The sequence below is a fragment of the Colletotrichum costaricense genome, assembly GCF_030867565.1.
Source record: "Colletotrichum costaricense strain IMI 309622 chromosome Unknown Scaffold_1.1, whole genome shotgun sequence".
NCBI lineage: Eukaryota > Fungi > Ascomycota > Sordariomycetes > Glomerellales > Glomerellaceae > Colletotrichum > Colletotrichum costaricense.
In genome coordinates, this window is record NW_026848230.1 from 4,286,915 (window position 1) to 4,303,448 (window position 16,534).

General features: G+C 52.3%; 2 protein-coding genes across 2 annotated transcripts; one reads left to right on the plus strand and one right to left on the minus strand.

Moving 5' to 3' along the window:
* Positions 1 to 477: 477 nt before the first annotated feature.
* Positions 478 to 10,901, minus strand: CCOS01_01458 (phosphatidylinositol 3; the record flags this gene model as incomplete). Its single annotated transcript, XM_060449653.1, has 18 exons — positions 478 to 1,017; positions 1,071 to 1,227; positions 1,296 to 1,394; positions 1,499 to 1,634; positions 1,839 to 2,125; positions 2,553 to 4,778; positions 4,887 to 5,310; positions 5,365 to 5,836; positions 5,885 to 7,126; positions 7,175 to 7,423; positions 7,474 to 7,950; positions 8,001 to 8,097; positions 8,158 to 8,322; positions 8,384 to 8,791; positions 8,843 to 9,117; positions 9,168 to 9,817; positions 9,870 to 10,494; positions 10,893 to 10,901. The coding sequence occupies 18 exons, from the start codon at positions 10,899 to 10,901 to the stop codon at positions 478 to 480; spliced, it is 8,538 nt and encodes a 2,845-aa protein (XP_060321091.1).
* A 123-nt stretch (positions 10,902 to 11,024) lies between these two features.
* On the plus strand, positions 11,025 to 12,867 carry CCOS01_01459 (major facilitator superfamily transporter; the record flags this gene model as incomplete). The annotated part of the gene is made up of 3 exons (XM_060449654.1): positions 11,025 to 12,080; positions 12,256 to 12,493; positions 12,566 to 12,867. The coding sequence occupies 3 exons, from the start codon at positions 11,025 to 11,027 to the stop codon at positions 12,865 to 12,867; spliced, it is 1,596 nt and encodes a 531-aa protein (XP_060321092.1).
* Positions 12,868 to 16,534: the final 3,667 nt, after the last annotated feature.

Sequence of the window (16,534 nt, forward strand, 5' to 3'; positions counted from 1 at the left end):
GAACTAGTTGAGCAGCAGGCACAGAACACCTTGGCACGAGAGACGATTGCATTATTACAGCATCTTATTCATGAACGCCTACCTAGCCCCGATGGGCTACCCGCGGGATCGAGCGCGCGCTCTCCACGTCAACATGAAAATTCCCTTGCAGTCCTTCGAAAACCTCGACAACTTTTGACGACACAAGACAAAGCAAATTAGAGTGATGTACAGCATCCTCGCCTTTGGGCGGGAGAGGTCCATATGAGTTTAGTCTCATCAGTAGGGTATGAACTCGTAAGAACAAACATTGAAACGACAAGACAACAAGTAAGACATCCGCTGGCGATCGGGTCCTCAGAAGCAGTTCGACATATGTATGTGAACAGATTCTCGCAATGTCACCTGACAGCATAGGTCAGATCGCCCTTTGCAGGGGCGAAATTCACCTAGCAAGGTCAGCTTCATGTCCCGACATCACGGGCATCTCCAAGAGACTCACTTGCGAGAACGACTGGCCCGCGTCGACTTGGGCTTCTCCGCCTCAGCAGCAGGAGCAGCCTTCTTGCGACCCTTGGGTGCCGCCTTGGCCTTTTGAGGCGCGGGCTTCTCCTCTTCCTCGGATTCGGGGTTAGTCTCGGGCTCGGCAGCAGAAACCTCCTCCTCGCTCTCCTCCGCCTTCGCCTTCTTGGTTGCTTTCTTGGGGGCAGCTTTTTTGACGGCACCACGCTTAGGCTTGGGAGCCTCTTCCGCCTCTTCGGCATCAGACTCTTCCTTCTTAACAGCAGCAGCCTTCTTGGCGGGACCACGCTTGAGCTTGGGAGCCGCTATCGGCTCCCCATCATCGGATTCCTCCTCCTTGATAGCGGACTTGCGAGCACCGCGCTTGGCCTTTGGCTTGGGCTTCTCTTCTTCCTCGTCCTCAGTCTCGGCCTTGGCGGCGGCCTTCTTGGTGCGCTTAGCCTTGGGCTTCTCCTCTTCCACCTCGTCAGCGGCCTTGCGACCGCGCTTCTTACCCTTAGCGGGGGCTTCATCCTCCTGTATTCAGGGGTCAGTATGTAAAGTCGCACATGCAAAGTGGTGAGGCTAACATCTTCCTCCTCGCCGTCATCCCAGTCCTTGGGCTTCTTGCCGCGAATGCCGCGCTGGCCGAGCTTGTTCATCCAGGGGTCACCGTTGAAGTCCTCGGCGTCAATATGGCCCTGCTCTATAGCGCTGCGAATCTTGGCCTGAAGATCAGGGTGATCGCTAGACTTGCGTATCAGCGGCGTATTACAGTGGAGAGAGAGAGTGATTAGGAAGGAATGCAGGCTGACCCCATCTCATCATAGCCGTCAAAGGCGTCAAAGTCGAACTTTCCGTTCCTCTCACAAAGCTCCCGGACGTGCTGCATCTGCTCTCCAGAAACACATCCCCTTGAATCGACCATGTTAGCAAATTGTGCTCTTTCCGCCTTGAGAGTTGTGTGGCGGGTGGGAGAGTGAATTATAATCAGGGAAGGGAAAAGGGGCCAACATACCAATGCTTCCACTTGAAGGACTCATGATCCATAATCTTGGTCCATGTGCCGAAGCGAAGGGAACCTTTCAAGCATTTGGCCGCGGCCTTCTTGCACACGCCATCGGTGCATCCGGCGCGGTTATTGGGCGAGACCTCTGCATTGGAAGAAAATTGAGTATTAGTATGCGTATATGTGCGGGTTTTGCGCGGGCTTGGAGTGACGTTTGAGATGGGAGTCTCGGTCGCCTATGACGTGAGGTCGAAATTTGGACGCGTCGCCGGGTGTCCGCCAGACGCGACCGTAGCTCCAGACAAGCTGCTTAACCAAATGTAAGGATCACAATAAATTGGAAACTTACCAATGCGGTAGTCAGGCATTTTGACGATAGGTTTGAAGAGCGATTGAATATGGAAAAGTGTACTCTCGAAGAAAGCGAAAAGAGTGAACGGAGGTGTCTGGAAGAAGAAGAAATGAGAGGGAGGTGAGGTGGTTAATGCCAGATTTGGGAAGAAGCACCTCAAGCTGTCCGAGGAAGGGAAAGAACAGAGGAGTGACGTTGGTTGAGAGGTGGGCAGTGACAATTTCTCCCGTCTTCTGCCTGCCGGGCCCATTTTAGCTGCCCAAAGCTCCTGTGCTTCAGTGCGTCTGTTCACTTAAACCCCTGTGCGGGAACCTAATCGCAGCTAGGCAGCGGCCCTGAACTATTCCAGCTTGGAGAGCTTCGCATGACCCGAACACGTGGTGGCCGATAAGACGACGGCATGGAATGCAAACGAACTGTCCCATTTATGAAAAGAAACACCAACACATCAGATAGATAACCCCCTCAGTGAGAGAGTGAGAGAGAGGACAGAAATTGATTTTGAGACTACTCTCAAAACAATGTTTGAAAGAAAGTGGAATAAATAGGTACAGTAAACGCCACACATGCTATCATCTACATTCGTTGCACCACCGCCAACACCAATGTCCGCTCAAACCTCCACAGTCATGCCTTTGAGCATCCATCGACGCCGATTCTAGCCCGTAATGATACCCTCTCATACACCTTTCCCCGAAGACCCAAACTCACAAGAATGGGCACCATCCGATATACATGGCAGCCAGGTTTCTCGGATCAGCAGCCTGCTTGATCAATTCCTCTACCTGGCCCTCCACCCCCAACGGGATCGTGTCCTGACCCATCAGCCCCTTAACTTTGCGCTTGATGCTGTCAACAACAAGCTGCGGCTGCATCCTAGGCGCCCCGTCCTGCCGACGGCTCGTCTTCTTCTCCTTTTGTAGATCCAGCGTGGGATCGTAAATAAACGCCTCAAGAATCGTCATCAGCGTCTCCTCCTGCTGTCGCAAAATCCCCAAGGTCAGCTCGCTGCAGTGCCGGAAGGGACCCTCGTATCCGTAGATACCCATCGCCGCCACCATATTGTGCGTCAGGCGGAACGGCACCTTCTCTGGCTGCGCAAACGTCAAGCCCTTGTCGAAGAGGCAGTTGAAGTCCACGTGGAAGATGCCGCCATTATCGCGCTCCAGCAAGACGTTTTCACCGTGTCGGTCGCCGAGTCCTAGGATTGTACCCACCATCGACATGACGGCGCAGGATCGGGTGTACTTGAGCCGCGCAGAGAACCAAGTCGAAGGGTGAGGGAAACGCTGGACGAACCAGTGCTGCAGCACGGGCGGGAACGTGCCCAAAACGCCTTCGGTGAACATCTTGATGTTGTTCGGTCCCGTCACCGCCTCAGCCATCATCCGCTTGATCTGATTGTAGTCGGGGTGTACCTGGCGGGATTTATATTGATCCAAGAGAATCTCGCGCAGTGTCTTCAACCCATCAACCCATTCGATGATACCGCACTCTTCGTTCAGAGGCACGACAGCATACGTTTTAATGTACAACTGGCGTCTGCTAGCCTCAGGATCTCGCTTCAGCGATCTGTTGATCATGCTGTTGAACTCCATCAGACGCTGGTCGGTGCGTAGATCATCCTTGGGTTTGATCATAAGCATGTAGCTCTTTCCGTCCGTTCCGCGTGCGGTCAGTCGGCGCGGCTTGGCCAAAGATCCCAGAACCAGTACCTCGTCCAGGAAGGAGTCGATGGTAATGACGTCTCGCGAGAACGCCTTGTGGGTTTTGACATTGTCAGTCAGTGTCGGCAAGGCAGCCGTCAGACACGACTCGATGGGCACCACCAGAGGGCAAGGGGTGCACTTGTGGTTGAAGTTTAGATCGCGCGTGATGCTCGCTACGGTCGTCCTGTTGCTTTGGAAATCGCCGTTGTTGCAAGCCAATAGGAGTTGCTCTGCGAGCTTCTCACCCATCCTCAAGAGCTGCCTGAGTTCATAGTTGCTCCCGTCAACTTTCTTGGTGGTTCCCTTCAATGCCTGCAAGATCTGTTGACCCCTTACCCGACGTTCTGAGGTTTGTCTCGTTGTCATGATTCCAAATAGACTCCAAAGAGCTTGCCGAGGGTGGGATTGCACAACCTTGACGACTATTTGCGTCAAACGCTCATAGACATCTTTGTTTTGATGCGCGATTCTTGCGACGACTTGTGGAAGTGCCGTGTAGAATATGTATGCTGGTAATCGGGCTATGGACTTGTCGAGGAACCGGTGAAGGAGGTTCAACTGATCCGTTCGCCTCCTATGGAGCTCACGAGACAGTGAAACTTTGCCTTCGGGGGCCTTGTCAACTTGCGCTCCGAACTCAAGCCACAGTGTAAGAATTCTTGGCATGGTCTGGTAGAGATATTTGGTGCCGTAGTTTAAAGACCGAAGGTAATTTTCGACGACGAGTCTGGTGTATTCGCCCTGAATGCAGGGGTCGGTTTGATCGTCTGCTTTGAGAGTCTTCTCAGATTCCAGTACCTTCTTGTAGTAACGCCCCAGGTAGTAGTGGCCCTTTTCCCAGGTGCTAGCTGTGAGAGGGGGTTGTTGATATTTCTCACGCAGTGTCAGATGGTTGGTCTGACCGGCAGCATCTAGCCATTTGGCGAGCATCAGTTGAGCCCTGGCCGTCAATTGCCTTTGCTGAGCATCCATGCCACGAATAGAAGAGGAACTGTTGGTCTGCGTCATGAAGTTATTTGATTCAATGGCTCCTTGCAAAACTTGGATGGCCTTGCGTGTGTGGCCATCCTTCCACAGAAGCCGAGCATTCTCAATGACCGCAGCTCCGTCGCCAAGTTGGGAAGCATGTAGCACGGCATTGAACGACTGGTGGGTTGAATTGGCTTTCCTGGCCAACCGAGCGCTTGAAAGCCACAACGAAGATATGTCAAGATCGGAAAACTTGGGCCTTTGAAATGTTAGCTTAGGTTTGCTGCAAGACAAATACTGCACATGCCTTGAAAGCTCCATGGCTGCTCTGCGGATACCCAACAGGTACTGCTTATCGCCCACGTACGCCCCAAGAACCTCAAGGCGACGGTTAAGCGTCGTTAGAACCTCCTGGTGTGCATCGCCCTCCGAAGCTTGAGTTCCAGCAATAATCTCGAGGTCAGTAAGGACATGGCACCTAAGTCGTAGGTCGTGGCAAGCCTGCAAAGATGATGTTGCCACGTGTGTCATGGCGGAGGCGATCTTCTCTCTCATACTCTGCAGCATTTCGGGGAATGTATCGCTGCCGGGCCCCCTTCTCTGTAGAGCGTTAAATAGCTTGGCGATGCCGACGTTGAAGTCTTCCAGAGGGCTGCCATGGAATCGAGCAGTATACTTGTTCAAAGTATCCCATCTCCTCGTAGCCCACGCTGCTTCAACTGCATACGGAACAATCTTGTTTTCTGTCGAAGGCTCTGTTCGCATGCCTTCGACATAATTGAGCAATACATCTGACTATGTTAGCACTTGTGCGCCACCCGTGGTTTGGTAACATGTTCTCTTACCGTGTTGGCCGGACTGCTTTAGACAATTGAGCAAATCAATTTGCACATCAATATTATCAGGCTCTTCTGCCAGCTTAATTTCGTACCAAGTTTGAGCTGCAGTATATCTGCCTGCCTTCTTGTGACTGAGAATCTGCTGATTGATATCCAAAACGTGCAGATGAGCGGAAATTCCTTCTAGCCCGTCAGGTTCGTCAATCTGGGTATAGATATCCTGCAGCTGCTCAAGTAGCAAAGTTTTCTGCCTTGGATCGCTGTTATCAACCTCCATTTGCTGGGCATGCTGCTCGAGGTGAAAGAGCGCGCGGGGGTACTCTCTACAGTCCATCGCACGTTGAGAGATGAGCACTGGCGGGATGGTGTTGAGCAATTCCTGAACACGTCCTATCGCGGGCAGATCATCGTCATTCTTGCGTCTTGCGTCCTTCTCTTGGAGCCATCTACTCGCGTAGTCGAGAGCTCTGAAGACCGCCTGGTTTTGGTTAGTGACACGACCAACATCTCACGAATTCCTACTCACCTCGCAGTACAGCTTCATATCTTCCCGTTCCGAATAGGGCGCGTCCTCGGCGGGCTGGTGCTGAAGAATGCCAACGAGCTCTCCAATGACGTTGTCTCGATCCTTTCGCGTGCTCCGGTGACCTACAATGACATGAAGGACGAGGTATGGCAGCAGAAACTCAGCAACAGCCAAGTCCTTGACCTTGATAGTGCGACACAATGGTTCGAAGATGAGATCCGCGTGCCCATTTTGCCCCTTGCCCAAGAGATCCATGCTGAATGAACGCATCCAGTTGCCGTAGGGCTTTCCCGGGCGGAAGATAGGATACTCAACTGGGACCACGTTCATAGGTGTCAAAAGATATCTGGAGGTAAGGAAAGGTGTCAAGACAGTGCGGTCACTCTCCGATAGTGTTAGCCATTTTCTGTAGATGACACCACCATCCCGCATTCCGGTTCCTTTCATAGCCAGTGCAGCCTTGATATCCACCCGGTCGAGCAGCTCCTGCATGGCAAAGGAAAGGAAACCTTGGAGTTTGGTGTCTGTAGTGGACAAGAAAGCTTTGACGAGGATCTGTCCCAAGATGAACAACACGAAGTCTGTCGTCTCGTCTGCACTCTCAAAGTTGCTCAAAATGACCATCGACTGTTGCTCTCGCGGTGCTTCCACTCTATTAGAGTCGAGGCAGCCCACCAGGCCAATGCATTGAGTGCAAAGACTGGCAATTTCAAGCTGGTGCATAGCACTATACTTTGCTGCACAGTCTAGCAAGGCTCGAATCAACATGGGTACGACCGGGTCAGGCTGTTGGCTGATGGCTGAAGTCTGGAGGAAGCCTCCACTCTGTCTGAGGTAGACCTCGAGTTCGGTCAGTGCCAGTAATACGACACCCGAGTTCTCGTGAGACGTGCGCTCGGCAAAGAGGGCAAATGCCGTCCTGCTGTCTAGGACTGGACGCGCCGCGTTGAGCTCCTTTTCGACATCTGCCAACTCTGTGATGTGACCCAAAGAAGGTAGCTTGGTGATGTAGTCATTAAGGCTGTCACTGAATTCCGTGATCAACTTCTGAATCAAATTCTTGGCCATTTGTCGAGAGGATTCACTAAAGAGCGGCCAGTAGTGGCTGATGACGAAGAATGTAGTCTCGATCAAGACCTCGACGTCTTCAGGCTCGAGACATGTAAGCAGAGCCGCCCAGCAAGAGAATGCGGCTTCTCTGAGATCATCCTGAGCGAGGGATGACAGAAGACATGCGGCAATCTAGAACAATTAGTATGAGGCACATATTTAGAGTCAATCATTACTCACCTGTGGGCGTGCAATCCGAACATAGGCTTTGCAATGTCTGATCATCTCCTCCAAGGCACGTATGCAGCGTCTCTGTTCTTCGGCTGGAGGAAAGACAAGTGGCATGTCATTGATAACATCCGCAAGGCGAGCCATGAGACCAAGAATATACGATTGTAAATATCTCCCAATCGTGTTGCCCTTCTTTGGCTTTGACTCTTTGTTTGCGACCATCATCATTGAACAGAAGGATGCCAATGCCTCGATTATCTGACACGAGTCAGCGAACTGAGTGCTTTTGGCAAAGGCGATGTACTCACTCGGGGCTTTCGTGCTTCATCCGCCTCCCCAGCAGCCTTGAAAAGCTCTAGCGCGACCGAACAGACTTCGGATTGCACAAGCTCAACCAAAGTAAATGTCTCTAGGTGAGAAGACACCTCAACGAGCCTAGACATAACAAACTTCTCGATATTCCCCACATCTTGAATGAGCAAAAGCGCAATGATCGAGCCAGCATTGGCCGGGTCTAGGATAGGGACCCATATGTCCCTTTCTCCTCGCGCTTCGGCGATTTTCTGAATCACCTCCTTCTTTTTCATTAATACCAGCCAAGGTAAGGCATGGGACTGGATAAGTAGCAGAAATTCGGTGACGGATATCTGCAACAGGTCGGCAATGGCGCGGCAAATTTGCGGCCGAGCCTGCATGTCCTTAACAGCGAAGTATGCAAGGTTCCTCCAAAAGGGTTCAAACAAACGACGCGGTGTCGTGTTCAGGGCAGATGCTAGGTTGAGAATCTGGGAGTACATCAGCCTTCGTCTATTATGTCAAAAACCGAGAGATCTACCTCGTTGAAGGCACATGATGCAATCAGACTGTTGATACTACCGAGGTACTCAAGCAACTTGTGCAGAACAAGATTCAGCTCGTCTCCAGTCACGACCCTGAACCCATTAGTATACCATATATGAACAGATCTAGTCGCTGTAGCTTGAAGTACCTACCGTCCAAGTTGGCCCCAGGCCAGGATCCCGCTTTCATGGAATATGGCTGCATCTTTTTCGGAAGCGGCTTTGAGCAGACTAAGTGCATTTTTTCGGTTGCGAATAATCAGAGTCGGGTCAAGCGACTCAAGATTGTTGTCTCTCAGGAACAAAGGAAGAGCACGTCTGCAATCGGTCAGTTGCTATCATTTGCCAGAGGGTATTTTTGGGTTGAAGCGCAACATACCCAGAAGCGATTCTGAGCTCTCTGATAGAGCTATGCAAGTTTTGCAAACACCATTGGCCCAGAGGAGAGGTTTCGAGGTCAATGAGTTCTGTAACGTCAGCGTGGTTGATAATACGTCTGGCTGAGATCATCGCGACGATCCTCGGGCGCTTTGACTCCTTGAAGTTGGGTAGATGAATGAGCTTCGTAAAGATAGATTGGGCCTCCCTTTTTTCCGCGGCTGTTGTCACATTGAGGGTTCGAGAGCCTCTATATTTATCATCGCAGAACGTGCATCCTATACTGTTGTGATTCCCTATGCTTGCACCGCCGTCAACAACTGTTGCCAAGTCCACTGCACAACATATGCGGGCCACCAGGTCGATAGCTCGACACTGATTATTTTCGCTGAGGTCGTTGTACTTGTTCCTATGCATGTGTAAGCTGACAGATCAAATGCAATGAGACAGAGAGACATACAGGAAATTGTGCTCCAGCCCTCCGGCTTCCTCAGCCTCGTCCACTTGACAGACTTCGTAGATACGCTTGATCAACGCTCGGAGTTCAGGAGCCTCTGAAGACACCTTGAGACGCTTTGAAGCGGGTTCTGCATCCTCAGTAGCACGATTTTCTAGACCGAGCTCTTCCACTGCCTGACGCAAGTCGGCGTCGATAAAAGAAGCAGGTTGAGTCTCAGAGTCGAGGGCTTTCGGGACGATGGATCCGGATGTTTGCTTCAGAACTTGAATGGAAAGCTAGAGATATGTTAGTCGCAGCTCGAAACGGTGTCACGGCTATTACCTACTATGAAATCGTGGGCATCGCTTATTGTCGCGAGTGAAGGGATCTCGTACTCCAAAGGGCAGACAATCTTCGGTGCTGTTAGTCTGCCGATTTCTCTATCTACGAGCGACGCATGCGCCAGCCGGATGAGCGCCAGCGAGACCGTCTTCCTCGCTGCCGCGCTCGAGTCATCTGTCCCCTGTATCTCTTCGGGATGTGCTGCGAGCTCAGCGCAGAGTACTGCTAGCACAGCGTATGGCTTTTTTAAGTCGAAAAATTTCTTGCCAGGACGTGGCTTATTAGAGAGCAGGTTCAGAGCAATTTTGAGCAAGTCGGCTCGAGGCCTTGGCACAATCGCCTGCCATGCGTTCTGTACAGCACGAAGGGAAAGCAAAGAATCAAGAAGCCACGGTGCCATCTGAGACAATGTTGGTCGTGACACGAGACTCGGAGTTTTGAAGATTGAGGGGTGCGCCAAGGCCGAAGTCAGCGTCGTTGCCTGATGTATGCACTGAGAGACATGCTGGACGGTATATGTGGTCTGTTGGACAAAGAGGGTGCCAGGCTTTCCTAACAAGAGCTCCAGTGTACTATCCGAAGGCAATGTCATGTTTACAGAAGCGTCTTTTCCGGTTGAACTCGGTGCCATATTTTGCAAGTGACTTATGAGAGCTGCCAGAGTTAGTGGTTGGATCTTGAGACTGAACTGATGTCCGAAACTCACCCCTACTGGTCTCGCGCAAGTACAGTAACATGGACGGGAGAAGTTTCCACATTGATCCCGTACGAATAACCACGAGAATCACAAATTGGAAGAACCCCTCAAAGTCTCCCGTCAGCTCGAGGCAGCGAGAGTGGCCCAGTAACCGAAGGATCTTTGGGAAGACCCAAATCCAAAGAGGCTCCTCCCCGCGAAAAACGAATTGTTTCCCATCTGTAGTATGGTTCAAGACATTCGGTGTCTCCTCGATTGTGACCTTCAAGAAGTTTATGGCCTTCAGCGCCTCGTTTCGCATGTGATTTCGGTCGGCAAACGGATCGTCGAGCTTGATTCCTTCGAGGACAACGCGGGCGTAGACGTAGATGAGCATATGATTGTGATCCGTCCTCTGCTCGGCAGTCTCTAGCAGTTCAGGCTTGTTTTTGACCTTCTCGATTACGGCAAATAGCCTCTTCAGCTCGGCGTTTTCATCGGATCGCGTGGACTTGGACGAAGCCGAAATATTCTCGACCAATTGTGCGGCAAGCGTAGAGGGAGGCGGCGCGTTGGGAGCGGCAGCGGCAGCCGGCCTGCCATTGTGATTTGCAGCCATGGCTCCGTCCTCATCGTATGGCCAGAGGACGTTAAGCTGGTGCAAAGTCGCAGTCGGCCACTGCTTGAAGGATCATTACCCTCAGGTTGGATGTCCAGAGCTTGACGCGCCTGCGGGGGTGGGCCATCTATCGGATGCGCGCCGGACAAGGCGCGAGGTCACATGTTCAATTAACGTTGCTTATGTAACGAATCCTGGCCCGTGCTCTGGCTCCCTGATTCTCAGGATGCCTTCAACTTCAGGGTGACCGTCCATCCTCGTCGTTGAATGGAACGGTTGATGACAGCTTGCGCGCCAACTTGCGTCTTTACCGCCAAGTTCGGCTTCGGGAAGATTTTCAAACATTTCATTGCCTGCATACATGAATGGCGTGATTACAAATGCAATTAGTCGTTCCCCTACATAAGGGACCTTGATCTCATCTTGCTGCTTACATCGTTCATAACTTGCCTTAAATATAAGTGATCGCCAACTAATCCTCTCCTAATTCTTCAAAGTTGATCAATCATCCATTCTGGCAGCTCAGGAGTGTTTCGATCGAATCATTGCTCCGTCTACCTTTCATCATGAACATCGCCCTCAAGGACGCAATGCCAGAGGCCCTCCTCGTCCAGAGCGCTCCAAAAAGCCCATCATCGGTCATGGAGATGCTCCCATTGAAGTCACCAGCAAGCACATCGAAGCAAAGCACTTCATCGCAGAAGCCCATTTCCCCTCCAAATGATGAAGTCCCAACAGCAACGGAAGCAGAGCCCCCTCAAGGTTCCCCATCCCGCAACGTCTCCGTAGCAAAGAGCGTCACCGTAATCGTCACCCTCGCCGGCATAAACTTCCTCAACACAATGGGCTCCGGCATCCTCATCGCCGCCCTCCCGCGCATAGCCCAAGACGTCGGCCTCGACGAGAGCCTCATTCTCTGGCCCGCCGCCGTTTACAATCTCGCCGCTGGCTGCCTCCTCCTCATCTTTGGCGCCGTCGCCGACGTCGTGGGCGCCAAGCTCATGTGGCTGATGGGAAGCTACCTCTGCGTCGTCTTCACCATCGCCGTCGGCCTGTCCCAGACGGGGATCCAAATTATTCTCTTCCGCACCGCCGTCGGCGTCTCTATTTCAGCATGCTTGCCCACGGCTATGGCGTTTATTACAAAGACTTTCCCCAAGGGCGGATGGCGCAATGTCGCGTTTTCGATGAATGGGATTGGGTTCCCGCTGGGGTACGCGCTTGGGCTGGTCCTGGGTGGCATCTTTACCGACACCATCGGTTGGCGTTGGGCGTACTACATGATGGCCGTTATCAACTTTGCTCTGTCGACCGCGGCGGTCTGGTCTCTGCCTTCGATTCGCCAGCCGTCTGAGAAGAAGTGGACGCGCCGCTTGGCGGAGGATATCGACTGGATAGGAGCCGTCATCATGAGCGTTGCGCTGGGTTTGTTACTCTATGTGCTGGCGATGACTACTTCTTCGTACACAAAGATTGCTGATCCTACTAATATTGCCCTCCTGACCGTAGCAGTAGCCTTGCTGGTCGCGTTCCCCGTCTGGATGAACCTTCAGACTAAAAGGGGTCGTCCAGCGTTGATACCGAATCGTCTATGGCGGAACGCTGCCTTCACGTCGATATGTGTAAGTGGATTTCCGAGCAGAAAGAAGTGACATGCCTCTAACATATCGCCAGGTGTCCATCTTCCTATGTTGGGCCTCTCTCAACGCGATTCAATACTTCATCATGCTATAGTCAGTGCTGTGTCGCGGAGCCCAAGAATTCCCAATGCTAACACCGTCAAAAAGTTTCCAAAAGGTCCAGGGCATCTCCGCGTTGCAAAGCTCTCTGCGATTCCTGCCTCATGTCGTCATGGGCACTCTCGTCAACATCGCAGCAGCATGGCTCGTCTCACAAATAAAGGTCCAGACTCTGGGCGCCGTATCTGCAGTCATAACAGCCGCGGCGCCGATCCTCATGGCCACAATCAGCCTCGATGGAAATTACTGGTTTGCGCCGTTCTGGGCCATGGTGCTTTCGCCAGTGAATGCTGATGGTGTGTTGACCCGTCTCCCCTTTCCATGGCATGCTTAAAATCTCCAAGACACTAACTTAAAACCCCCAATAGCCCTCTTCACCGTCTCGAACCTAATCATCTCCGACGCCTTCCCAGCAGACGTGCAATCACTCGCCGGCGGCGTCTTCAGCGAGATCGGGCAGATCGGTAACGCGGTGGGCCTCGCCGTGACTGCAGCCATCGCGGCCTCCGTAACCGAGCACTCGGCTGTCGTTCACGACGATGCCCGGGAGGCGCGCATGGAAGGTTACCGCGCGGCATTCTGGACTATCTTTGCCGCCACGGTTGCGGTGCTCATTATTGTGGTCGGAGGGCTTCGAAAGGGTGGCACGGTCGGGAAGAAGGATGACTAGATGATGCTACTGCTAGACATCCCTCAGGTACCTAGCGTGAGAATTCCTGGAAAACGGCTGCACTTGGGATTTGGAGGGGGCACCGCCGTTGCCGCCGTCTAATACGGCAATGTATGCATGCCCTGGGCCGACAATCTCTCAAATTAGCAACTTGCGCAGATAAATCTCAGTCATCGTAATGTAAATTCAGGAAAGCAAGCACTTTGGGCCGTCCTGGCAACTTCGTCACGCTTACTGAACGACCTGGAAGGCGGGAAAGAAATAGCAATCACGCGCGGTCAATGCAATGATGCGGCTGTATATGCATCATGAGTACATTCGTGGTGCGACGAGCAATAATTGAACTGCCATTACGATCAATACCTCAATAATGCCTTCGCGTCGACCGGCCAGCTTGGGCTGATGCCCCTTTTAATCCGATGTCGACCCAGCGGAAGGGTTTGAGTTTTCGCGGGAAATCAGACGACTAAACCCAACTGATGGTTGACATGGACAAGCTACTTAAGGTAACTAACAGTTGTCAAGTGATGAGTTGTTCGAAAAAGCCAAGATAAACGGTACGCGGCCCATGCCTTGGCTGAACCCAAGACTTGAGCACTCTTCAAGCGAGCGCCATATTATGTGGCCTGGTGTAGGCAAGTCTGCGCAAAGATTAGTACAAACCCCCAGGGTTTATTGTAATGGTCCCACGATTCTATGGGAATTGAGAGGATCCGGGGCCGATCCCGTGCCGAGTTCCTTTGCTTTCGCAGAGACATGGGATTGCTGACGGCATACTGACATTATCGTGAACCGGACCCATTCTTGCCTTATGCCCAGGCTCTAAGATTAATGGGAATGTCAGAGGTGGTTTGATAGAACGTTTGTTTATGACGATCGTTTCGCGGGCCGCGCGAATCCGACTCAATCTGGATTTACTACGTAGAAATGAAAATAGAAACTCGAAGTAGGTAGTTGAAATGCGGTGCTAATGCGACACCCTCCCAGAGACTTCTGAGTTTGATAGCCCCGGCGGTTTATGGCTCTTGGCAGCTTGCGCAGCGGCAACGTCGATCTGGTGGTTTCGTTTCCCCCTCTTGGGCCTTCAGGGCGTAGGTAAACTTGGCTATTACCGTTTACCTCACACACCCTCTTGCGGCATTCAGAGGAAAGCGACGATCAGTTGGAGAAACCGCTCCGTTGGTGCATGCACATGCTAGCATGCTGGGCCGCCCCAGACCCTTTTTCTCTGCCTCTCCTTGCAAGGTGATTCTGATAAGGATCAAAGATTGGTCGCGTGAGAGTGTATTGTGTCGTGTGCTCATGTGCCACACGTCCAGACCCGTGTTCAAGCCACTATCTCTCAGAAACCTGGATTGGGGTTGCATCTGGCGGTGTTGTCGATGTACCATCAAGTGAAACACTTACCGTACTGTGTAGGTGTGGCTGCGGTGGTGGAGTGTCCAGGCTTTGATTCGTCGACCGGTTTGGACTCGAAAGTACAGCTTCACATGTCTCCTGCATACAAAATAGGCATAGGTATAGCATTGCGGCGACTGGAAGGACTCCATAGTCGTCAAGGTCGACCACAAGAAGTCTAAGCCTTCTTATGCTCCCCGCGAAATGTCCACTTGGCCCTGCACGACAGCATCATATAGTTACCCAGTCGTCAGGATCAAGTCGAAGCACATAGCGTGCGGTCGTCACCCTTAGAACGGACCGAGACGGCAACAAGAAACATTATTTCCGCAAGGTAAGCCGAGATGAGAAGTGAGGAGAATGGCCAGTGAACAAAGCGCGTGCAAGGAGATGTATCCGTGCTTCGTACAGAGTATTCGTAGAAGGTAGGTTGCAAGCAGGTTTTGGATAACAACTGTAGGGCTGCTGGGTGGCTTGGTCGTCATAGTGGATAGGCGGGCTACACGTAGCCCCAGTTAGCAACATGTTGAGGTTTTGGTTGTCTCGCAACCTCCCACACATGAATACTGTCTACAGGTTCTGGGCCGTTGACACGGGCTGGTTTGCGTGACCTAACCACGTTCGGGGCTGGAGAGACAGAGTGATGTTGGTCATTGGGGCCGAGGGATCCTGTTGTCCGTCTCTGGATAGCGGAATCCGTTGATGGGTTTCTTTCTTGTGCCCTTTCAGATCGGGGATTTGGCTCGAGTTGGCGCCTTGGTGGGGTAGCGGCGGGGGACCCGTGTCGTCCCGATGGCTGGGCAAGCTGGCTACTGCGCGGAGCACCTCATTCTGCCGTCGCCTCATCACATCCTCGAATGCTGTCAAGGTGTGATGGCGGGATGGGAAGGTTTGGTTCCTGAAGCATGATTTTGATTACCATGACCCATATTCGGCCTCTTCCCGCTCTGTCTTGGCTGTAAGTTGTAAGTTGTTTGCTGTTGACTGGTGTTACTGGCTCCATGTTTTCTTCCCTTGGGAATATTCCCATTATCGTGAAGCTACCATGGTCTCATTGTAGGGACGATGCCTGTCCTGTTCCCAGATGGCTGGCGTGGTGGACTAACTCGAAGTTGCAACCGCAACCGCTATCGCTCCTCCTTCCTGTCGATTACAGGAGAGACATCAGAGTAAGGTACGTACCGAGTACTCTGGAATACAAATGGAAGGCACGTCGATTTGTCTCCACAAATTTGGAGTCTCTCCGCAGACCGGTGTTTCCCCGCCAAGACTTCCAAAAGCACCTCGCAATCCATCGACTGGCTGGGAAGAACCGCAACGCGAAGAAGGAAACAAAACATCCGTACTCAAGTACCGTGGCAGTAGGTTTCCATCGTCTTATTCCCACGGGCCATATTGCCAGCCAACGCAGCCGTGCGTAAAGCTAGAAATCAACCCCCAAAGAAAGACAACACAGCAACTCACGACGACAGGTATGAGCTACCCCTCTCGGCGGTCTCGGGGGACGTCGGCAACCGGTGGAGATGGAACGAACTAGAGCACTTTCCCACGGCTTTGAGGCTTTCAGAGAACGGGAAAGACGGCGCTGGGCTGGACCTGACCTGGACTGGGCTGTGCTTGCTTCCGCCAGACTGTAAACCGGCCCCATGCCACCCGCAGTCAAACAACCAGACGAACATGGAAGTGGAAGGTTCAAGTGGACCTTCTGTCATTAACCCCGCGCTTACTGACGCCTTCTCCCTTCTCACTTCTTTCTATTCACTCCATATCACTGCCGCAGGCCGAGAATATCCAATCCTGTTAGTCGATACTTGTCAGAATCGTCTGAATTCCACTTGAAAATAATTCCCTCTCTCTAAAATTCCTATCCTTCAAGCCTCCTGAAGCGGGTATTCGTCTATCATCTCCAGCATATGCCTCCACTTAGACCTCGGGGCAATCAATGCCCATGTCTACGGCTTCTTTGCCGGTTCCCTCCTAGCCATCCCAGAAACTCGGTCTTTTCCCTTCAGTGACAGGCCGGAGGCGTTGTACTGATGATGGCTTATGCACCGTACCTGTCGTTCCCTCCCACTTTGGCCCAGCTTGTGCCGGCTTGAACCATATCGGAATCCTATTCCTGGCCATGGCCCCCCCAATACGCCGCTCAATATCCATTTATTCCTCCACTCTGCCCACGCCCCCAGAGTCCCAAATGGGGTGCTTTCCTGGCTAAGCTGACAGATGCCCCATCGTCGTCAGCCAATGCTGGGCGACGGCACGTTTGCGC